Genomic DNA, 23,072 nt, shown 5'->3' on the forward strand with positions numbered 1-23,072 from the left:
AGCAACTACAACGTCCGGTTTTCGGAGTTTGGCGGCGGGAAAAGCCATGAGGAAAGGCCGGTCAGAAGCTCCCGCGGGAGGTAACAGCCGTGGGCGATGGGAGACCGGGAGGAGGGTAGGTTGGGGTCGGTTGAAGGACCCCCTTCCTGCCTTGTCTCTCTCCGTAGCCTCCGGGATCCTGCTGAAGTACCTACACGAGCAGAACCGGCCCTATAGTGCCCAGGACGTGTTCGGGAACCTGCAGCGGGAACATGGGCTGGGCAAGACGGTGAGAACCCTCTCTTGGGACCCCGGGACCGCCCCTGGAACCCCCGGGGTCCTGCACTCTCCAGGCTGCCATTTTAGCCCACGGCTTCCTAAGGCTTGTCGGGCGCTTCCCCCATCATTGGTGACATCCTTCCAGCTCCCAAAGTCCCTCTCCTGACTACTCCGCCCTCTCGCCTCTGTCAGGCGGTGGTGAAGGCGCTGGAACAGCTGGCCCAACAAGGCAAAATCAAAGAGAAGATGTATGGCAAGCAGAAGATATACTTTGCGGACCAGGTGAGGGAAACAGATTAACACCTGTATGAGAGCCCGGCATTAGGTCAATCAGCCCCTAGTATGAACTCTATTTGGGAGAATTGAAGCATCCCGTGAAATTCACCCGTCTTAGGCCATTTAAAGGGCCCCAGCCAACATTTAGGACAAAGGGTGAACTCCCTTTGCTGTCATCCAGACTTCACTAGATTTCCAGACTTGAAGTATGATCGATAACAGAAGATCCTGAATTGTTGCTATCGAGATCCATTTATGCATGGAAGTTCTTATTCCCAGTCATCTAGATGAGAACCAGTCTGCCAAATTGGTTTCCTTCTGTTTGCAGCCCAGACCCCCTTTCAGACCCATCAGAATCAATATTGCCAAAGGAGAATGCTTCATCTCTCCCCTAAACCGGCTCCTCCTGTGTTTTTCCCCTAACGGAATCATTCTTCACCCATGCCAGAGAGTAGGGAGTCATTCTTTTTGTTTTTGGTTGGCCTCACCACACAGCTTATGGGATCTTCATTTCCCAACCAGGGATTGAACCCAAGCCCTCAGCAGTGAAAGCATTGAGTCCTAACCACTGGACCACCAGGGAATTCCCTGGGAAATTATTCCTTATTTTACATGCCCAGTCAGCCGTCAAGCCCAGGTGTTTCCCCTTTCTTGACTCCATCCTCTCCTTTCCAGCTGCCACCACTGCTCTGGTTGAGGTGTTCCTTGTCTATTGCAGTATCATGATCGCCTGGGCTCCTTACACATATCTTAAACATTGCAGCCAGAATAGTCTATGTATGCAACTCTAGTCATGCCATTTTCCTACCAAAAATTCCAGTGCTCCTTAGAACAGATAAAAGGCACTCAGAGACTTGGCTCCAGCCTCTCCTGCCTTGGTTATTTCTTCATCCATCAATACTAGCCCATTTAGATGTATTTAACTCCTGTGGCCTTTGCTTGTTGTCTTTCCTCTGCCCGGGTTTTTGAGTCCCTTCTTCCTCTGCCCAACTAACTCTTAACTCATCCATTAGGATTTCACTCAGGCTTCTCCTCTGGAAACCTTCCTGACTGCTCTGAACTAACTGCCTTCCTCAGGCACTTACCTCTTTGAGGCATCCTCTATTTATTTGTCTTAACTTGCCTCCATTACAAAACTGAAGCTCTTATAACGCAGACCCTATTTCTCATCCATCTTACTTTACTCAGTACCCCTACAAGATTTAACATCCACTGTCAAGGCTAATTTTCCTAAAGTAGGTTTCATTATATCACTGCTGTACTGAAGATTCCATAAAGAAGTTGGCAGATTTTTTTTCCTGTAAAGGGCCAGTTAATATTTTTATGCTTTGCAGACCTGGTGGTCTTTTGTTGTAGCTACACAACTGTCAGTGGCCCTCAAGTCTGACATTGTAGAGCAAAACCAGCCATAGACAGTATGTAGATGAATGGGTATGGCTATGTTTCCATACATTTTTTTCTTTTTTTTCAAAAACTTGCATCTGGCAGGATTTGGCCTGCAGGTTGCAGTGCTGCCTTCTGCCTTAATGGTTTGCTGCACTTGATTGTAGAGTCCAAACTGCTCAGGGTGGCATTCCAGTCCTTTCTATTCTGCTTCCCATCACCAACTGGTAAGAGGCCACTGAGCCCCAGCACAGGCCTTTCTAGCAGCTGCTCACACGGAAGGGGCGCCTCAGACTCCCTGATGTCCTTCCCTGAATACCTCCCACTATGCCTCTTCACCTGTCTTGATTCTTACTAGTGTGGAAACCTGTAATTGGGTATCAGCCCCTTTAGAAGAATGTTTCTTTACTCCTTCAGCCCAGTGAGTAGTTTTGCTAGTAAACTGCAAGATTATTTCTGTCCTATTACTCAGTATCCCACACCTCAAAGCCCCTGAGGACAAACAGCAACTTGTTCTTTCTTGTAGCTTTTTGAGGAAACAGGTACTAGACTGAACCACTGCTCAAAAGTACCCTCCCACTATCTTCTCAGACCCTGTGGAGGGTTAAGGAGCCCCAAATTATCAAGTGTGTATGAATGTTGCCTTCCCAGATGGGGGTTCCCCTTTTGTGCCTTCCATCAGCCTGCTTCCATTTTTTGTCTCTGGCAGGACCAGTTTGACGTGGTCAGTGATGCTGACCTCCAAGGCCTGGATGCCAAAATCTTGGCTCTCACTGCTAAGGTGCAGAGCTTGCAGCAGAGCTGCCGCCACATGGAGGCTGGTAGGACTGATGGCCCCTGGAAGATGTCCCTAGTGTCAGGGTTGGCCCCAAGGTCAGGAATTACCAAGTGCAGGATTTGTTGAGTGCAGTGACATCTTGCAGCAGAGATCCCTTTTCTAGGCTGCCACAGGCATTATGGGCTTCCCTGGTGGCTCAGTGGTGAAAGAATCCGCCTTTCAATGCAGGAAACACGGGTTCGATCCCTGGGTCAGGAAGATCCCCTGGAGAAGGAAATGGCAACCCACTCCAGTATTCTTGCCTGGAGAATCCCATAGTCAGAGGAGCCTGGCAGGCTGCAATCCATGGGATCGCAAGAGTCGGACACGACTTAGCCACTAAATAACAACAACATGGGCGTCACATTCAACTTAATGTCTAACAACTAATGGCTTTTGAAGACAAATGGGCAAGACAAACATTTACGTTCCCTACTGTGATATCAGTACACAGTTCCCACACTCCCCTTTATTCTGCCTATTTAATTGGCTACAGCTAACAGTCTACTCAAACTTATACTCCCCAACTGTTTGTAGATGGAGGAGGAAAGAAAACTGGAATAAACTGATAATTCTGTAAGCATTAGTCTTTCTTGAGGCTTTCCAGAATATAGGACCCATTCTGAACCCTTTGTGGAGAGAGCCCAGAGCAAGATGGAGGCCTGGTCTCCTACCTCAGGGTAGCCATTGACTTCAGGGAGATGTGGTTTTAGAGCTGAAGGAGTTAACTAGTGCCCTGACCACACCGGAGATGCAGAAAGAGATCCAGGAGTTAAAGAAGGAATGTGCTGGCTACAGAGAAAGACTGAAAAACATCAAAGCGGCCACCAACCACGTGACTCCAGAAGAGAAAGAGCAGGTGGGCTGGGAGGGAGGCGGAGCAGGGAGGGCTGCCTCTGCAGGTTCGAAGTGAGGAGGGTTGACCCCAGCAGCTGCTGTGGGCTCAAAGGAACTTGTTTCCCTGTCTAGGTGTACAAGGAGAGGCAGAGGTACCACAAGGAGTGGAGGAAGCGCAAGAGGATGGTAAGTGTACAGGAGGAGCTCTAGGAAGGCCCTGGACAATAGCAGCCCCCAGGGACACAGCTGCCTCGTTTCAGGGGCCCATCAGGCATGCCCAGTACTGGCATCTGAAAGGGGGTGGTTTTATTTCTTGTCAGGCAACAGAGCTGTCTGATGCCATCCTTGAAGGATACCCCAAGAGCAAGAAGCAGTTCTTTGTAAGTGGTGCTCGCCCTTCCTTGCTCCCCTGGGGCTTTCATCCAAGGTGGTCTCATTCCCTTGTCTCACTGCCCCACAGGAGGAAGTTGGGATAGAGACTGATGAAGATTACAATGTCAAGCTCCCAGATCCCTGAGAGGCTCCCCCGGCAGGACTGGGAACAGAGACGTCCTGGACTGGCTGCCTTGTTTAGGTCAGCTCTTTCGTTGTTCCTGGTGCTGTCCACCTCTGAGCACACACCGGAGTACTGGGTGGAGGAGGGAGCGCAGGTGGCCCAGAGAGGACGGGCATGCTCGTTTTATCATCCACATGTCGACTGCTTAAACTCAACACTTAGATGTGGAACAACGCTAAAGGACAGCATTTGGCAATATTTATTGTAATATAATTTGATATAAAAATATTTAATTTCCTCTGGATAATCACACCTCCCAAATACCAAACCTGGGGAAGGCAAAAGGGAGCTTGGGGAACAAGGGCAGAGAGACGCTGCCATACACAGCATTCAAGAAGCCCAGGGCCTTACCCAGGATTCTCCTGAGCTCTACAAGTCAGAAGGCCTTTAAAGAATCTCCTCTACCCACCTTCGCCCCACCCCAAGTCCTGGGAGAAATGTAGGAAGCACTTAGATGGTAGAGAGCCAGATACACTTGACAGAAAGGCTACAAGTAGTCTGGAGGCCAGTTAATTCTCCAAAATTATAACTTTAGCAAAATTGCATTGTTTAGAAAAATTAAAAACTTTTAACATGTAGTGTTGCGTCACACTTGACTTTGCTGTGCACTGCTACTGCCTGTGGGGACAGAGGGCAGGAGTGGGTGGGGAGGTTGCTTCCCTCTACCACCCAGAGCAGGGAGGCAGTGGAGTAGGGGGCAAGGGCAGGAACCTGGCAGCCCTGCCCTGAGTTGGCCAGAAAAAGCTCTGGCCTCACCTTGGACTGACCAGGCAGCCCTAGCCTAGGCACGAGGCCGCCTTCCACCTCTCATTGCTGTGGGAGTACTTCCTGTTACTCCTTTCTTCCCATCCAACTACTGCCAAATGGCCACACTGGCTCAATGTTGCCAGACACACCAAAACAGGCAAAGAGTAGTTACCAGATATGATCAGGAATTGGAGGCTTCATAAAAGGGGAGAGGCCAGGAGCTCTTTGGGGTGCCAAGAGCAGACCTCTATCCTGAGGACTTCTATGGGAGGGGGAAAGACTAGGTAGGTTTGAGATCTATGTCAAATAAAATAAATTAAAGCTTTCATAATACTCCCCCCCCCCCGACCCAGTGAAGGTGGGGGAGCGGGGGGCAGGGAGGAAGCCGGGGAGCCAAACACCGAGGGGGAAGCAGCTGCCTGGTGTGCAGTGTCACAGTCCACTCTCATAAGCCCAGCGGCTCCATGGCCAAGTAGGAGACTCAAAGCCTCTTGCTGGCTGTTCTGCGGGTTCCAAGAGTTGGTCAGTAAAGCTGGTTCTTCAGTTGGTGCAGGACGCCAATCACAATTTCCCGTAGGGTCTGGTGAGGGCAGCACAGAAAGAAAGAGATGATGCTCAAGGAGGGCCCAGGGCTGCTCAGTGACACCTGCCTGGGCCAGGTGTGCTCTTTAGAGTACCATTAAAAAAAAAAAGCCCCTGGAAAGCCACTGATGTCTATAGTTTACTCTGCAAATGCCCCCAAAATAGGATGGAGGTAGGGGTTGAGATGGATTGCTCTGTGATAAAGCAAATACAGAAATGAATAATGGTAGATTTTAGGTGGGGGTATTTGAGGGTTCATTGTAAAACTTGCAGTGCTGCAGTATGTTCACAGTGTTTTACAATAAAAATTTGGGACATGGCTTCAGCTGAAAGCATTACTTCTAAAATCAGGAACAAAACATGGATGCCCAGTCTCACCATTTTTATTCAACATAGTCTTGGAACTCCTAGTTATACTAATTGGAGAAGAAATAAAAGGAATCCAAATTGGGAAGGAGAAATAAAACTGTTTGCAGATGACATGATATTAAACATGGAAAGTCCTAAAGACGCCATCAGAAAACTACTAGAGCTCAACAATGAATTCAGTAAAGTTGTAGAATACAACACTGATGTACAGAAATCTCTTGCATTTCTGTAAACTAACAGTAAGTATCAAAGAGAAATGTAGGAAACAGTCCCATTTACCATCACATCAAAAAGAATAAAATACCTAGGAATAAACCTACCTAAGGAGGCAAAAGACCTGTACTCTGAGAATGGTAAGATCCTGATGAAAGAAAGTAAAGACAAACAGAAAGACATAACCTGTTCTTGGGTTGGAAGACTCAACATTGTTAAAATGACCATACTACCCAAGGCAATCTAAAGACTCGGCGCAGTCCCTATCAAAGCACTAACGACATTTTTCACAGAACCAGAACAAATAACTTTAAATTTTGTATGGAAACACAAAAGACCCTGAATAACCAAAATCTTGAGAAAGAACAAAACTGGAGGAATCATAACCTGACTTCAAACTATACTTACTACAAAAGCTACAGTAGTCAAAACAGTATGATACTGGCACAAAAACAGACAAAGATCTATGGAACAGGAGAGTCCAAAAATAAACCCATGCACTCATGGTCAGTTCATGTACAACAAAGGAGGCAAGAATATATAATGGAGAAAAGACAGTCTGTTCAATAAGTGGTGCTCGGAAAACTGGACAGCTACATGTAAAAGAATGAAAGTAGAACATTCTCTAACATTATATACAAAAACTCAAAATAGATGAAAGACCTAAAGTAAGACTGGATACTATAACACTCCTAGTGAAACACATGCAGAAGACTCTTTGACATAAATCACAGCAATATTTTATTAGCTCCATCTCCTAAAGGAAATTAAATGGGACCTAGTTAAACAAAAGCTTTTACACTGCAAAGGAAACCACTGACAAAAAGACAACCTACTGAATGGGAGAAAATATTTGCAAATGATATAACTGATAAGGGGTTAATACCCAACATATATAAACAGCTGATAACAACTCAACATCAGAAAAACAACTAGGGAATTCCCTGCTGGTCCACTGGTTAGGACTCGGTGCTTTCACTGCCGTGGCTCGGGTTCAACCCCTGGTCAGAGAACTAAGATCCCACAAGCCACATGGTGTGGCCAAAAAAAATCCCTGGAAAACAACCCAATTAAAAAATAGGCAGAAGAACTGAATGGACATTTTTCCAAAGAGGAACTGCAGGTGCCCAACAGGGACATGAAAAGATGCTGAACATCACTAATCATCAGAGAAATGTAAATCAACACTGCAATCATCTATCACCTCGTACCTGTCAGAATGGCTATCATCAAAAAGAACACAAATAATAAATGGTGGTAAGGATGTGGAAAAAAGAGGACTCTTGCACACTGCTGGTGGGAATGTAAATTGGTGCAGCTACTGTGGAAAATAATAATAGAGATTTCTCAAAAAACTAAGAGCTACCAAATGATCCAGCACTTCCACCCTGAGGTTTATGTTCGAAAAAACAAAAACACTAATTCAGAGTGAGTGTGTGTGTGTGTGTGTGTGTGTGTGTGATGGAATACTACTCAGCGATGATCATACTAATAAGCAAAGGAAGTCATAAAGACAAATGCCATATATCACTTATATGTGAAATCTAAAGTACAACACAAAGTATCTATGAAACAAGATATACAGAACAGACTTGTGGTTGAGAGGGCAGGGTGGGTAGGGGAGAGAAGGATTAGGAGTTTGGTATTAGCAGAGACAAACTTACACATAGAATGGATAACAATAAGGTCGTACTGTATAGCACAGGAAGCTATTACTATCTGTGACAAACCATAATGGAAAAGAATATGAAAAAGAATGAATATAACTGAGTCACTGCTTACAGCAGTAATTAATATTGTAAATCAACTATACTTCAATAAAACTTAAAAATCAGAAAAACCCCAGATAAATGAGTAAAAATGTGGTACACAAACACAATGGAATACTTCTCAGTCAAAAAAAAAAGACCAGTGAAAATTTGCCTTTTCAGCAACATGTATGGACTTAGCATTATCCTAAATGAAATGAGTCAGAGAAAGACAAATACTATACGACATCAATTACAAGTGGAATCGAAAAAAAATTACAATAAACTAGTGAATGTAACAAAAAAGTAGACTCACAGTACAGTGGACAAACTAGTGGTTACCAGTCAGGAACGGGGGTTGGGGGGAACACCAGGGTGGGGGAATGGGAGGTACAAACTATTGGGTGTATTGTGCAACATGAGGAATACAGCCAATATTTTGTAATAACTGGAAATGGAGAGTCGCTTTTTAAAATTATATAGGAAAAAACATTGGGAAACAAAATTAAGTGAGAAATCGCAGATACAAGTCAAGCCTCAGTAAAAGCAACCAGACCTCAAAAGCAAAAGACTCAGTCAACTGTTAACACACTCTATATTACAAATAATAATTAGAAACCCCAAGGAAAACTACTGTAGGGGGCCTTAAATCTTTTCCAAAAAACCCCAAGTTAAGTGCTGCAAGTGATCCAGGCTCACTTGCTGGGCAGGCAAGCAGTGCCTGAGGCTGCTGTTACTTGCCACTGTGTGAACTAAACAAAGGCCTTGCCTGAGTGAGTGCTCAGATCATTGCAAAATGAAGCCTCCACAGGAATATCTGGGCTAGAAAGCAAAGAGGGAAACAGGAATACAAGTTGTAGAAATACCCTCAAGAAACCTAAAAGCTGCTACCCTGCCTCTCTGAACAAACCACAGCGTGGGTCACTTTGCCTGAGCGAAGAGCCCCTGACCCTGTGACTACTGCCGCCCCGTACCTGAGGCTTACAGTGCTCCTCAATCCAGCTAAAGACACAGGCCGACAGCTCCTGGAAGCTGGCCACGGAGATGGAGGCATTGAAGGACTGGAAGAGGGAGTCCATGATGCCTTGAAACACGTTGAACTTGACCTGATCCGAGACCTGGTCCTCCCCTTCATGGGGGTTGTCCTGGTGCGCCTTCACAATCTGCTCATAGTTCCTGAAAGCGAGCAGGCCAGGCCTAAGGGGCTGCAGTGGCTCTCCTGGCCCCGGAAGAGTAATAGCGCTTACCCTCCATACTCCCCTGGGAAGGAGGTTTCCAGAGAGCTTGTGGGATGTATTCAACATCAGTTTCTAGGTCAGCAGTGGTGGCCTACCCCCTCCAACCTTTCCTTCATTAAATCCCACAGGTATTTCTGGAGTATTATTTGCTACAGTTGGGATTAAGTCGTGCCTACCACACGAGGGAGTAAGCATATCATCTGATGTGGCCTTTGAAGAAGGGCAGGGTGTGAAGTGAAGAGGCCTGAGTCCCCTCAGAACCAGATACCCTGGTTCCCCCAACCCAACACCCCCCCTTACACTTTCATGATCTTTAGGGCCATGACATCCTTGCGGAGCGTGGATACCTCCTCCTCCTGCTTTTTCTTCTCCTTGTGCAAAAACTGGATGTAGTCAATGGCTGGAGTGGGGGGTGGGAAGAGGGGGTGCGCATACAGGACGTCTCAACCAGAAGGACAAGGCTGATTTTGATTCCCCTTCCCTCCCGACCCCGCCCCCCACCTCGTTACAACCATCCCTCCCTCGGGGGCCAGGCCAAAAGCGGCTGAGGCTCTAGCCTTCTCACAGCCCCCTTGGCTCCAAGCCCTCCAGCGCTCTCCTGGCCATACTCTTCTGCAGCACGATGGCTTTGCTGAGTTTTTGGGAGCCAATGGAGAAGTCCTGCTGCTGGCAGGTGGGGACGATGGTCTGTAGGTCGTCATAGCCTCTCTGTGGAGAGAGCAGGGGAAACGGGTTTCTTCACGGAGGGGTCAAGACAAATAAGCACGCGGCTTTTCTTCCAGGATACCAAGCGCCATGCTCACTCACTCAGAGGGGTAGAAACGAGGGAGAAGTTCATGCCCAGGGCCTGGACTAGCTGCCCCCAAGCTTGCTCGGGACTGCCTGACGGGGCCAGGGCAGAGTGGATCTGAAGTGTGCAGGCGCTCCCTGAGGCGCGGGCCTCCCCAATCACCTTGATGGCGTCCCTCCTCTTCTGCTCGGCCTGAGTGTGTGCTCGCCGCCGCCGGTCCTTGTAGGACTCCTTGTAGGATTCCTGGTGGTAATCGCTGTCCTCGTCATCTACGCTCAGGGTTAGGGGCAGGAAGAGGTCATTCTGGGGCCCAGTGGGGCCCAGCTAGCCCACTTTCCCCAGCTGGGAAGAACGTGGTGCCCAGAGATGGCGGATGGATAATGTCTAACAACCTAGATAACGTGATGGTGAAACCCTGTGTCTAGAACTAGGGTTCCAGCGCCCCCATGTGGAAGGCAGGAGCTGCCCTAAGAAAAAGACTAAAATGAAGGCACGTGGTTCCCTGGGTGGGGGGATGTTGCTGCCTACCTGTGTTGGGGACAGAAGAGGCACTGGTGGAACCGATGCTATTAGCTCTGGACACTACACTCCCCTTGCGGGTGCTTTCTACAAAAAGCCCTGGAAAAGAGAGGCCCCAATCACTATGGATCAGAATGGGGGGAGGGGCTCTGCTAGGCTCTCAGACACCTGTGGGCCCAATGGCTTCTGAGTCCTAAATGCTGACCTCTCTCCTGCAACCCAAAAGCCAGCCATACTGGGCCACCCACTTCCTGTCGTGTCATGCCGCAGTGCTCCCGTCCCTCGTGTCTACACTGCTCCAAAGGCCTGCAACGATACCTCCTGGCTCACAAAGTGGCATCTGGTCGTGATGATGGAGAGTGACCGGCTGGCCCTGTTTCCATCACTTCCCTGCTCCAGGGCAGAGGGAACTAGGTGTCACCCTTGGATGCTTCCTGCCCCTGTCCTCCAGACCCTCCCTCGCTGTTCAGGCCCGCTCAGCTCAGGGACGGTGGGCTTGTGCTCAGGTGTGGCTGCCAAGGCCTCGCGAATCCATCGGGCTGAAGTGGCAGTGTCCCTCCAGAGGTGAAGAGGGTGGGGGAAACACTCACCAGGGTCCAGACTGTTGTCGCTGTAGGCATACTCCACCTGCGGCACCGAGCAAGGGAGAAGCCCGTCAGGCCTCCTCCGCCCCTGCACGCGTGTACACACACACACAGACACACATATGTACACACTTGGGGTGCGCGGGCAGTCGCAGGATTCCCCCCAAGCCAAGAGCGGCTAGGCCGCGGGAGCGCCGCTCCTCGGCAGGACCCCGTCCGCCCACTCCACGCCCCCAGCCCTCCAGTCCCGTCCCCTCACACCCGCGCGCACACGCCTCAGTTGTCTTCCCACCTTGGCACACACAGGGTGAGAGCTGTCTTCTCTGCAGCCCCAGGGCCCGAGGAGCGGGGGTAGCTCTGGGGACTGCAGGGAGTCTCCTAGTCTTCCAGACCCCCTACGTGCTCGAGCCCGACCCGCCCTCCCCTCGCCGGCGTGCGCGCCCACGGGGCTTGCCTTGACCCAGGGGTCCTCCGGAGAGGCGCCCGGCTCCGTCATCTCCGACCCACCGAACCGGAAACCTGCCAGCGGGCGGGCCCCCGGCCTGGAGGAAGAGGCGAAGCGCGCTCACGTGACCCAAACCCACCAACCCGCAGCCCAATGGCGGGGGCGGGGCGGCTGCGCATGCGTGATGCGGAGGACAACACCCACGCCCGGCCGCCGCCACCGCCTCCTAGACGGTGCCCCGCCTGGTGTCGGAGCTGACAGTGTTGGCCTTGGGGCCACCCTCCTCGCCAGTCCCTCTCTTGCTCAGGGTAGATGTTCCAGCCGCCGTGACATGAAGCATATTCCGTGAAACGGGTCCCTTCAAGAGGTTTGTCCGCATAATGTCGCAGCATAGGCGCACCGCCGTGCCCAGCGGGCTCCCGGACCTGCACTTCTGGTCACCTCTTCCGACCCCGCCGGGATGCAACCTCTGTGAGGCCAGAGGCCTCGAGTGGCTTGTTGAAGGAAGCTCCTCCAACACTCAGCCCAGAGTCTGGCAGGATACTTGTGGAATTAAGAAAGAACCTGTTAGCCAAGTTACGCTACTTTGTAAGTGAAGGAAACTGAGGTGCCAGGAAAGTCCAGAACTTATCAAGAAGTGCACAGCTAGCCAGTGACAGGGCCAATGCTGGCATCGGTCTGGCTAGCTTCAGAAGCCATGCTCTTAACCACTGCACTTCTGGTTTCCAGCTCAGGCCTGGGCCTTGCCCTTGGGGCTCAAGGGTCACAAAAATACCCAGAGTCATTGAAGCAGGAAGCAGACACCATGGCAACATTCACCTTTAATTCTGTTACAAATTCCAGTGTTTGCCCTGGCCCCAGCCCTGTGGACAAGAGCGGGGATAGAACAACGCCGGGGGCCTGCTCCCGCATGAGGTGCATCCTCAGTGTTGGCCAAACACTCGCAAGCTGGGTAGGCTTCCTGTGTCCAGTGGGCCCAGCCCTGCCCTGCCCAGCTTAGCTTAGAGCCCTCTAGGCCCAGGCTAGAGTGAGCTTCATGGTTCCATTCCTCCTCACCGCTGGATTTCTTGTCAGTTCCAGGGGCCACTTTGACCCCACAGAGAACTCTTTATCAGTCATGGGCCTGATGGTGCCTCGGAGATGCGCTTCTGCAGGAGGGCCCAGGCTTTCTCCACCTTGGGACAGGCCGGAATGTCAGGAAGAAAACAGGGACAGGGTCAGACGGGTATTCACTGAGACTCCCTCCCCACAACCCAGCCTTTCCCTGGGCACCAACCTGGCGCTGGGTTACATGCGGCTCCCACATGGTGCTCAGCACCACATGGCTCTGATCCACAAGCTGCTGCCCACTCATCTGGCTCTGCAGCCTGCTCTGAGCCGCAGCCTCACTCAGGCCATCCCTCTCCACGATGCGTCGTATGGCCTGGGCAGACAGGGCATTCGTCAGCCCACTGGTTCTGGGCAAGAACCTGGCTACAATGATGGACTGGGGGTGGGATCCAGATACCTCGGTCTCGGGGATGACAACCGTCCACACCTCATGAACCATGTTCTGCCAGCCGGCTTCAAGCAGCATGGCGGCATCAATCACGCACACATGCTTTCCTGTGGGGAGACCCCAGTCACTGCCAGCAGCACCCCACCACTTGCTACCAGTCATAGAGCCAAGGAAACGTAGTCCCAGGGAAAGTGGATGGTCTGATTTGGGGTGGGGGAGCTCTGGGGGGGAGAATCTGCTCCACTTGTTTCCCTGGGCTGCTCACTCACCCTCAGCCATAGCCTGATCCATCTCCTCTCTGGCCAGCTTTGCGATAACTGGCCACACAATGTCCGTGAGTATCTTCAGCTGCTTCTAAGGAAGGGAATGGAAGGGGTGGGCCAAGTTCACCTTCCCCCAGAGATAGAGCCAGCCCGAGGGAGGAGGTGGTGGGGAACAGGTGGTGGAGACTAGCATTTGGGGCCAGAACAGAGCGGTCCACTGGGTCCCCACCTCTGGGTCTAGCAGTAGCTGCAGAGCCCTTGGAGAGGTGTGTGTTTACCTTGTTCCCAAACACCCGGCTGCCTAGGACCTTCCTGTTGATAATGCCATCTTGATGGAGAATATCTGGATGACAGAGACGGAGGACTGGGCGAGGAGGCCAAGCCACCTCCTTGCTTCAGGCCACCTCCAGTCCTCCCCACTTATTACCTGTTCCAAAGGCATCCACCACCGGCTGGTAGGCAGGACCGCCCGGGGCATAAGCCCGGTGACCCAGGTGGTCACTGTCGATGATATACGCCCCCAGGCCCTTCAGCCGCTGAGCTACTGAGCTCTTCCCAGAGCCACTGATGCCCGTCAGCCCAATCACGTAGAAACCTGGGGGAAGCTCTGGCCTCTTCTACGGGTACATAAGAGAGAACCCCACAGTTACTAGCGTTCCCAGACTCAGGATAGAGGCTGAACCATTCAGTGTTTCCTCTCCAGCAATCCCAGCCCACCCACGTGGGGGTGGGGGGGTGGGGGCTTACATATGGAGGCCGGAGCAGGTTTCCCAGCATTTGTTGGCGGAAGCTGGAGGAGCTGACTTTGTCCTCCTCGTTTTCCTTGTGGTTCAGGTCCTTCAGCAGCTGGATCTGGTACAAGGTGAGCTCCTCCAGGTCCTGAAGCAAAGGAAGAGTGAGGAGAGAGAAGGAGGGGTGAGATGGACAAGGACAAATCTATCACCTTATCCTCCCCTGCCTACCCCAGAGGTGGAGCTTGCCTCAGAGGGCAAGCTGGGAACCAGTTCCTCCTTGCCTCTTCCCACCACCTTCGGCCCTCTCTTCCCTCCTCTGGGGTCACGGTACTTCCACCAGCCCCCGGTGGCCTTCCCCATCCCCCTCCACTCCCTCTGCCAGTCGCCCTCAGGGGTTACATTCTCAAGGCGGAAGCGGTTGATGGCCGTCCCCCCACGATAGGTCTCCTCGCTGACCACCAGGAACTCCAGAGAGGGGTCAGAGCCAGCGGGCCCATAGGGGTCAAGCAGGGGGATGATATCAAATGTCAAGGAGGGCTTGACGTCCACCAGGAACTCACTCAGATGTTCCACGCGTTCTGTGTAGGGCTGGAGCAGCTCAGGGAGCAACTTGCCTGGGGAAGGAGCCCAGAAGAACAGTGAGATCTTACCGGGGAGGACGAGGGTGGGCCAGTTTGGGGAAGAGTGTCCCTAAGCATCCTATCTCCAGAGGGGAGGTGGGGGCAGGACGAAGGGGTCTATGAGGAGGAGGCAGCAGGCAAGCAGAGTACCACTGCAAGGGCTGGCACATGTGCAGAGAACTGGCAGTGCCAGGAGGTGTCAGATTAAGAATTCCAAGAGCCAGAGAATTTCGGGAGCCTCTTCTTACTAGCCCTGGCACTGCTATCTATAATTTACTCATCCATTTATTCCCAGGGGCTCAGACTTGAGGATTCATCACCTGGAGAACTTGTTTAAAAGTGCAGATTCTTTGGCTCCACATCTGGGGGATCCTGATTGAATGGTGACTAGACCACACACCAAAAAAGCTGCATTTATTCATTTAACAAATGTTCTCAGTGCGAACTGAGCCCCAGGCACTGTGACATTTAGGAGGGGTGGGAAGTAATGGATGGCCCCACCCTTCCTCAGTCTTGGGTTGGGGCGGGGGGCGGGGGGGGGGCAGGGTAAGGGCAGGGTAAGGCTGCCCCAATCCAGAGTCTCTTGTCACTCACTCTTCAGCAGGTCTTTGTCTGCTACTCCCACCACAAGCTGCTCCTGAGCCAGGATGCACGCGACACTGAGCAACACCTTGTGGGCATTGTGCAGGCGGTCAAAGGTGCCGCCCACAGCCCCCCGCTTGTGGCCACGCACTGGCTGCTTTGCAGACCTGGCCGCAGGGGAGGTTGGCCTGATGGTGGAGGGTAAGTGGACGCCCAGGGACCCCACGGCGGGTACTGCAGGCTCATAATCTGGGTACAGCAGCACTGAAGACAGTTGCGGACAACAGCTATAACAGCTGGTGGCATAACGCTCTAGCTGTTGCTTGGCCGGATTGTACTGGCTTCCATCCAGGGTCTGGAAGTCAGTCAGGACCACTTCCGGCGGGTGGGCCAGGTTCTGGACTGAGGTGGGTAGGGGAGGGAGACAGCTCTTGGTTCGGATATTTGTCAGCAGAATTCTGACGTCCAGGTTCCTGTGGACATCGGCGCCTGCGTAGAGGTGCGTAATGAAATCGATAACTTCAAACGTGGCCTGCACGGGGCTGGACTGGGGTTGAGCCGGGCCGCCCAGGCTCATGCCCGGCTGCAGGTGTACATAGAGCGTGTGATTCACCAGCCGGGCTGCCGAGGACAGGATGGGGACCAGGCGAGGGGCCAGGGAGGTCAGCGGCGTTGTCAGCACCAGGAGGCCCGACCGGAATACGGCCATCCTGCCCAGGCCTGCGGACAGTCAGGGAGACGAGGCGAGGGTGACTGCGTGGTATATGTCTGAGGCCTAAAACTGTAGGGGGACTCGGACCCAAGACAGGGGGACCTGGAGCAGGGACGGGGTTCTTAGTGCCGATCGAGAGGAACCTGGGGAAGGGGACGGGGCTTGGTAAATGGCGCCTCCGGGCTGTGTTCTAAATCTCGGTTTTATCATCTCTCAGAGCGGTGAATTCGCTGAGTTGAATCGAAATCCTGGGGTGGGGAGAGGAACTGGGCAAGAGCTCCTGCGTTGTAAGACTGGGGATCCAGAAATCCCGGGCGTTCTTGCTGAGCTGCACCAGTCTCTTCAAGGAATAGGAGGAGGGGACTAAAACGGGACACTCAGGCTCGGGTCCTACTTACTGAGACCTCCGTGCTTTGGTTCCGCTTGCACTACTGCGGAGGCTTCCCCAGCCGCGACCCGTTAACACAAGTTCCGGAGCTGTGACTCGAAACTACGGAACCTAAGAAAGGCCAAAAATCTCAGCTTTGGTTCGGCGAGGGATTCTCGCGAGATTTTTCATTTGAAGGCGTGGGGCGCTTGCAGTTGCAAAGGGGCAGAGCTCTGAAGCGTGGGAGGTGCGTGAAAACTTGTTGCCAAAACCCAAACTCACGGAAACTGGGCGGACTGGGGCAAGGAGGCTGGAGAAGGAAACAGCAATCCACTCTAGTATTCTTGCCGGGAAAATCCCACGGACAGAGGAGCCTGCTGGGCTACACTCCATGGGGTCGCAAAGAGTCGGACACAACTGAAAAGACTTAGCACGCACGGATGGCAAGGCGGGCTTGAAAGCCTGTTTAACGGGTGCCGTTCAGACTCTGACAGAAGAGACTGGCTTCAGCCAGGTCACTCGGGAGACAGCGGCAAAGGCGGAACTAACACCTGGGTTTCCTGCTTAATAAATCGCGGGGACAGAGGTGGAGGGAGGTGTCATAGGGTAGCATTTAAGTTAGGGCTCGGCATCCTCAGAGCCCTCCTGACGCCCTCCCAGTCTAAGGATCCTCATGTGGGAGGTCACGGAACAGTTCTGTCCAAGTCCCCATTTCACAGATGGAAACATTGAGGCCCTGTATGTTCCAAGGACATCTAGGGAAGTAAGGACAGAGGCCATGTGTCGTGGCTCATGTGCAGTGCTCTCCACATCACCCAGAACCAGTGATATGACAATTTTCCAGAGAGAGGAGGAAGAAGAGGAGAGCTCTGCGTGTGAGCTCAGTAGAGCTGCCAGAGAATGGTCCCTGTGGGCGGGGAAAAAAGGCAGCGGGGCTGGGGGAGGAGACAGTGGGAAGAATTTATCATGAGGCTAAAGAAATGGCCACCCACCCCAGTGTTCTTGCCTGGAGAATTCTTTGGACAGAGGAGCCTGGTGGGTCACAGTCCATAGGGTCGCAAAGAGTCGGACATGACTGAAGCAACTCAGCACGCAAAGAGTGCTGGAGAGGCTGGAATTGGTAGTCTCCATGGGAAGACAGAGCCAAGTTGCCATTAGGAACATTTCAGGTAAATTGCCCAGGGCGATCTCAAAACGGAGGGAAACCAATTTCCAAGATCCACTATAGTAATGTGCTGTAGTTTCTGTTCCCATACTAAATAAATGCTCACTTGCACACTTAATTTTGTGTTTTTTTGTCATAAAGAGGTCTCCCAAAGTGTATAAGCTTCTGGCCTCACAGAACCTGGATCTTGTCCTGAAGTCAATGATGGAAGAGTTTTAGTGCCACAAAGGCCTTGAGACCAGTCTTCTTGCAGAGACGTCTTAAGTTGGGTTTTAAAGAGAGGACCCAGGGCTTCCCTGGCAGTCCAGTGGTTAAGAATCTGCCTGCCAATGCAGGGGGCTGGGTTCGATCCCTGGTCCAGGAAGATTCCACATGCCAAGGGGCAGCTAAGCCCCTGTGTCACAACTACTGAGCCCTTGAACCTACAGCCCTTGCTCTGCAACAAGACACCGCAATGAGAAGCCCATGCACCACAACTAGAGAGTAGCCCCCACTCACCGCAACTAGAAAAAGCCCTCGCAGCAATGAAGACCCAGTGCAGCCAAAAATACATAAAACTTTTAAAAAGAGAGAGGACCCAGTTAGGAAGCAAACCACAAAGACTGTGAGGCAATTCCCTGAAACATCTGGACACACTGTTTCACATGCTTACAGAGTCATTCATTGTTGGAGGCGATCTCAGGAGGACGTGACTGCCAATTGACCCTTGAGCTGGACTTGAGCAATCAGAGGCAGCTCACCCCTCCCGTGTCCTTGGAATGTAGTCTGCCCACGATTCCTCCAGTAGGATCTGTTTCAAGCATGCAGCCTTGAGAGGGCAACATGTTCTTGAGACCACCTGGACGGTTTAGGTGACTGAACCCAGTTAAGGCCTCTATAGAAACTTGGAGATTCTGGTGGGTGGCTGCAGAGATCTACTCTTCTTTCTCCACCACGACAAGCCTTGTATGTAAGTTCCCTTGCTTTAAAAAAAAAAACTTTTTTGGCCACACTCCACGGCATGTGGGATTGAATTTGCACCCCCTGCACTGGAAGGCTTAGTCTAAACCACTGGACATCCGGGAAGTTCTCGTTGCTTATTAAACCTGCCACCTTCCAATCTGGAGTGGTTGACTCTTTCTTCAGTCTGGGGGCCTTTGTCCCCAGTTGACAAATCAACGTTGGTGGCAAGCTGACCAGGAGACCGAAGAAATGGACCTTGGGCAAGAGGCACCTGCATGGGAAATCTTGGGAAACGCAGGCTGGTCTAGTGAGCTTGTTTGAGGAACCACGCAGGGTGAACCACTGCAAAGACGGGAGATGAATATCCTGGAGTGGGCTGGCTGCTGCTGTGGGCAGATCACTGGCCACCAGTGCCCAATTAGAGGCTGAAACTCAAGCTGGAGAGTTAGAAGGAGAAGTGAGGCTGGAGAAGCACGTGTGGTGCTCACTTCGGGGCTGGCAGGCAAGTGGGAGAGCAGGATGATAATTTGGAAATATTTCCCTGCTGTTTGCAAAGCTAGGAGCTCTGGAGCTGCCTTGAATTAAGGTCCAAGCACTTGTGACAAAGCCTGACCGGAGGCTAAGAGGTGGAATCCCTGGGAAAGTGAGTAGAGAGAAGGGGAGGGTGTTGTGGTGACTGACAGTCCAAAGACCAAACACCTCATGCCCTAGGACCCCCTTATACAGGGGAAAACAAAAACCAAGCAATGACCCCCACCCCCAGCTAGCACATCAGCCCTTGTTCAGGAAATGTTCATAATGAGAGAATAAATGTCCACTGAGGTTATTGATGTAGCTGCCAAATTCCAGCAAAAGGCCAGGGAAAGTATCCAAGCATGGTTAGCTATGGGATTGGGGGAGGGGGGAGGGGTGATTTCCCTGGCTGGGGAGGAGGCAGAGAAACTGAGCAAAATCACCACACAGCCTGCCCTCCTGCAGCATCTGCATAGGACTTGAGGGAAGGGGGAACAATGTCCTCACTTCCTCATAGACTGGATCATTCTAGCCTGCAGGGAGGCTTGTCTCAATGTGGAGGGCGGGTCTCCTTGGGCATGTGAGACCCTGAAAGTCCATAGAGGAGGGGCAGCTCCTAGATTTAAAGGGCTGATCGGGCCACATTCACTGCAGGAATGAAAGTCAGGATCCTCCAGTCTACCTCCATCACCTGTACGGGATATATGTGTGCTGAGCCCAGTTGTGGGACAAGACTTTCATGATGTTAGGCAACCCCCGTTGATCTGGAAGAAACTGACAAATCCCAGGAATGAGTATATACTGGCCTGCAGGAAAGACCCAAGACACAGAGGGAGCTCGAAAAGCCAGAATGCTATCCTGCAGGGCTGTAAAGAGTTTGGTAAAAGTAACCTGGAAGCCAATGTGGTTTGACCTCATTACTGCCAGGACTGCACAGGAAAATATAAACTGGCCATCCAATGCTCTGTTGGTTGGCCTGTGGAAAGCCTCAAAACCTGAACAACTGTTCAGACCTGCCCTACCTGGCCCTAAATCCCTGCTGCCCTGCCAACCCCAGCAGAGGCCTCGGAAAAACTCCTGTTCAAGGTGGGTGCCTCCCACACCCCAGGTTATAGGATGCAGGCCAAGAATGCCTCCAGGTGAGACCCATTAGAGGCAATTGGTTGGAGCTCAACACTGATTGATCTTCCAGAAATAAAAGGGGACAGCTCCAGGGGATACTGGAGCCAGTATACCCTAATTTCTTTTTCCTTTTTGGTCACGCTGGGCAGCTTGTGCAGTCTTAAGTCTCCCAATCAGGGATTGAGCCTGGGCCATGGCAGTGAAATCCTGGAATCCTGACCACTGGACTGCCGTGGAATTGCCCAGACATACTCTAACATATAGTCACCCTCAGAAGTTGTCCAGGCTCCCTCAGCACCACTGAATTACAGAAGGCAAATGGTTGCAATCAGGAAGGTTCTTTTCACAAAACAAACTGGCATTCTCCCTGCCCTCGCACACACTGAAAATATGTATGAAAATATGTATTGAAAATATACAATACAACGAACATAGTGGGCATTGATATCCTACAGGGTCAAACTCTGCAAACCTCTGTCAGGGAATTCTGCCTCAGGATTAAAGTAATTGAACCAGTGATGAAGCAACACTAACTGGGAACATAGGGGAAGAATGGTAACTGTCAAGTGGGCGGGGCTTAAGGAACTACATAGAAGAAACTATTCTAGAACTGCACTGTGTGGGAATGGTACGCCCTGCCCTTAATGCTTTCATCAGCCTGGTACAGTTGCTAAAAAGGCCAGATGGCTCATGGCAGCTGACTGTGGACCACGGAGAGTTGAACAAGCCCCCATCCATGTGGCTGTGCCCAACAATGCCACCCCTGCCATCTTAGGAACCTACCATGTAGTACTGGGCTTAGCAAATGCTTTTTCCAGTCTACACTTGGCATCAACTTACCTTCATGTGGGAGGAACAACAATGGACCGTTCAAGGGCTTCCCCATGGTCACTTGCACAGCCCCTCCACGTGTCGTGGGATGGGAGCCCAAGACTTGTCCTTATACTCCTTCCCCATATCAGTAAAACGGCCCATTACATTGATGATATAATGTTAACATGTGCAGACTTGCCTCTGCTTTGGGACCCTCTGCAGATGTTGCTGGAACATCAGCGAGGAGAGGATGGGTGGTGAGCCCTCAGAAAATTCAAGATCCAAGCAACCCAGTAAAGTTTTGTGTCTCAGCAGCTGTGATTGATAAGGTACAAGCCTGTCCAACCCCTAAGAACATGAAAGAGGTGCAAGCCTTTGTGGGGGATTTGGGGGTTTGGGGGGGGCTTTTACTCCCCACCTGGCCTGGTACCTCCGTCCCTTATCCCACCCGGTAAAGAGAAAGCACATGTGGGGCTAGGGGTCAGGGCAGCAAGCTGCCTTTGAGACAGCAAGAATACCAGCGAAACCCATCACAGTACTGGGCCTCTCCCAGCAGGGACACCATTGGAGTTAGAGGCGTCTGTGACTCCGAACACATGGCGGCAGAGACAACAGAAGGTGAGAGCACCCTAGGATTTTGGTCCCAGCTCTGGGAGGGGACAAACCCCAATACACTCTCTTAGAGCAACAGCTCCTTGCAGTGTACACAGAACACCCCACCAGGTAGAGCCTCTCATGAAAAGAATAGTCTATCATGGTAAGAACTTCCCTTCCTGTCAAGAGCAGGGTTGAGACTATGTTCTATCAACCCACCTTTGCCATGGTTCAACCCCGTTAACTAAGTGGCCCATTTGCAACAAAAGGGTACCCTGTCTACCAGTCCACTGTCTCTAGACATTCAAGTGCTACTTGGCCCTGAAGAATGTGGATATGCCTCTATACCTGGAGTGGCCCCTGCAGCTGGTAGAGAGGTGGGGTGGGAGCAGGGGTCTCCGCTGGTGCCTGGTATACAGATGGGTCTAACCAGGGCACCCCACCCCCATGGACTGCAGTTGCTATTTTGCCCAACACTGACATTATCTGGATGGAAACAGGAAGGAACTGCAGCAGCCAATGGGCTAAACGAAGAACAGTTGGGCTGTTCTAAAGGATTAACCCCTCCATAACAAGAGAAGCCACTGTAATGAGAAGCCCCTGCTGGCTACAACTAGAGAAAGTCTGCACACAGCAATGAAGACATAGATCAACCAAAAATAAAATAATTAATTTAAAAAAAGAATTGCACTTGCGTGCACACACACACATGCACTTGCCTGTACAGTTGGTGAAATGTGAATAAACTCTGGCGATTATAAAAATAAATAAAGGGGTTTACCCTACGGCTTGGACAAAGGGAAGCTGAGAGATGGATAAGCCTTGGTAAGGTCAAGATGTGTGAAGACATTTGTGTTCATCTGCAAGAACCTGAGATGGTCCTCACCGTCTTCCACATTCTGGCTCATAAGGCGCTGAAATCTCCTGGCAATCAGGAAGCTGATGCCCTGCCTGGGTACAAGCTCTAGAAACTGACCCTTCAGTAGATACAACAGATTGGGTGCATTGAAAAAGCAATCACTGAAGAGCCTGGACGTGATGTCGTGTTGCCAAGAATACCCGATTGCCCTTGAAATATAGTGACATGGTTAATACAGTAACAGCATGACCTATGTGTTCCAAAGAATGCCCAAAGCAACTGCCAAAGGGGTCGAGGGGCATCCATCGGAATTCCCAACCAGTGATGGATTGGTTGTTGAAACATACTCTACTTAGAGTGGACCATACACCTTTCAAAAAGGGAAGAAGGTGGGAATTCCCTGGTGGGCCCATGGTTAGGACTCTGCTCTTTCACTGTTGAGGGTGCAGGTTTGACCCCTGGTCAGGAAACTAAGATCCCACAAGCCATGTGGCCAAAAAAAGAGAAAGAGAGAGAAGATGAAGGTCTGGTCTGGCATATCCAGCACCTCCCACCATGCCCCCGTCCTCACACCTGACAGTGCTGCATCCTTGGTCAATATGTATGGTATGCACAACCAGGTCAAGTACCTAAACCTGCCATCGTCTTCTCTTCAGGGCCACGTGAGCACATTCTATGTTCACTGTCACAAATCATTAGACTGCGGTCTTTGTTCCCTCCTTTGGCCTGGGGAAAGTTACAGCACACACACATGCCCTTACTGACGGCACCCAGCAAGCCTTAAATGATAACCAACAAAGCCCATCCTGAGGTCTCTAATGAGAAAGCTGTCCTCCAATATAGGATGCCTCTGGACATTATTACTGCCTCGCAAGGAGGCACCTGTGCCATTACCCAGAGTACTGTGTGTTCATACCTGACAAGTC

At 51.3% G+C, this 23,072-nt stretch overlaps 3 protein-coding genes across 15 annotated transcripts; 1 reads left to right on the forward strand and 2 right to left on the reverse strand.

The window, feature by feature from the left end:
• The first annotated feature begins 23 nt into the window (after positions 1–23).
• Positions 24–4,705, forward strand: PSMC3IP (PSMC3 interacting protein). Of its 2 annotated transcripts, XM_081577515.1 has the most exons (8): positions 24–80; positions 168–268; positions 451–540; positions 2,627–2,738; positions 3,448–3,593; positions 3,704–3,757; positions 3,892–3,951; positions 4,032–4,705. In XM_081577515.1, the coding sequence occupies exons 1-8, from the start codon at positions 47–49 to the stop codon at positions 4,086–4,088; spliced, it is 654 nt and encodes a 217-aa protein (XP_081433641.1). In that variant the 5' UTR covers positions 24–46; the 3' UTR covers positions 4,089–4,705. The 2 variants fall into 2 exon arrangements, with proteins under 2 accessions (XP_081433641.1, XP_081433642.1); XM_081577516.1 differs by lacking the exon at positions 3,892–3,951.
• On the reverse strand, positions 4,304–11,438 carry MLX (MAX dimerization protein MLX). 8 transcript variants are annotated; one of them, XM_081577508.1, is made up of 8 exons: positions 11,372–11,438; positions 10,924–10,960; positions 10,343–10,432; positions 9,977–10,083; positions 9,633–9,732; positions 9,325–9,424; positions 8,772–8,962; positions 4,304–5,454 (listed from the first exon to the last, which is right to left on the reverse strand). In XM_081577508.1, exons 1-8 carry the CDS (start codon positions 11,411–11,413, stop codon positions 5,177–5,179), a joined length of 945 nt encoding a protein of 314 aa, XP_081433634.1. In that variant the 5' UTR covers positions 11,414–11,438; the 3' UTR covers positions 4,304–5,176. The 8 variants fall into 8 exon arrangements, with proteins under 8 accessions (XP_081433634.1, XP_081433638.1, XP_081433632.1 ...); XM_081577512.1 differs by having other exon boundaries at positions 8,761–8,962; XM_081577506.1 differs by having other exon boundaries at positions 11,210–11,438.
• A 727-nt stretch (positions 11,439–12,165) lies between these two features.
• COASY (Coenzyme A synthase) lies at positions 12,166–16,206 on the reverse strand. Of its 5 annotated transcripts, none has more exons than XM_081577546.1 (10): positions 16,170–16,206; positions 15,072–15,548; positions 14,257–14,471; positions 13,871–14,002; positions 13,551–13,740; positions 13,402–13,466; positions 13,130–13,214; positions 12,870–12,967; positions 12,639–12,785; positions 12,166–12,537 (listed from the first exon to the last, which is right to left on the reverse strand). In XM_081577546.1, the coding sequence occupies exons 4-10, from the start codon at positions 13,898–13,900 to the stop codon at positions 12,478–12,480; spliced, it is 675 nt and encodes a 224-aa protein (XP_081433672.1). In that variant the 5' UTR covers positions 13,901–14,002; positions 14,257–14,471; positions 15,072–15,548; positions 16,170–16,206; the 3' UTR covers positions 12,166–12,477. The 5 variants fall into 5 exon arrangements, with proteins under 5 accessions (XP_081433672.1, XP_081433671.1, XP_081433668.1 ...); XM_081577545.1 differs by having other exon boundaries at positions 15,072–15,779; XM_081577542.1 differs by having other exon boundaries at positions 12,635–12,785; positions 15,072–15,779.
• Between the last annotated feature and the right edge of the window lie 6,866 nt (positions 16,207–23,072).

This window comes from Giraffa tippelskirchi, chromosome 3 (genome assembly GCF_054371585.1).
Source record: "Giraffa tippelskirchi isolate mGirTip1 chromosome 3, T2T-mGirTip1v1.2.pri, whole genome shotgun sequence".
Classification (NCBI taxonomy): Eukaryota; Metazoa; Chordata; class Mammalia; order Artiodactyla; family Giraffidae; genus Giraffa; species Giraffa tippelskirchi.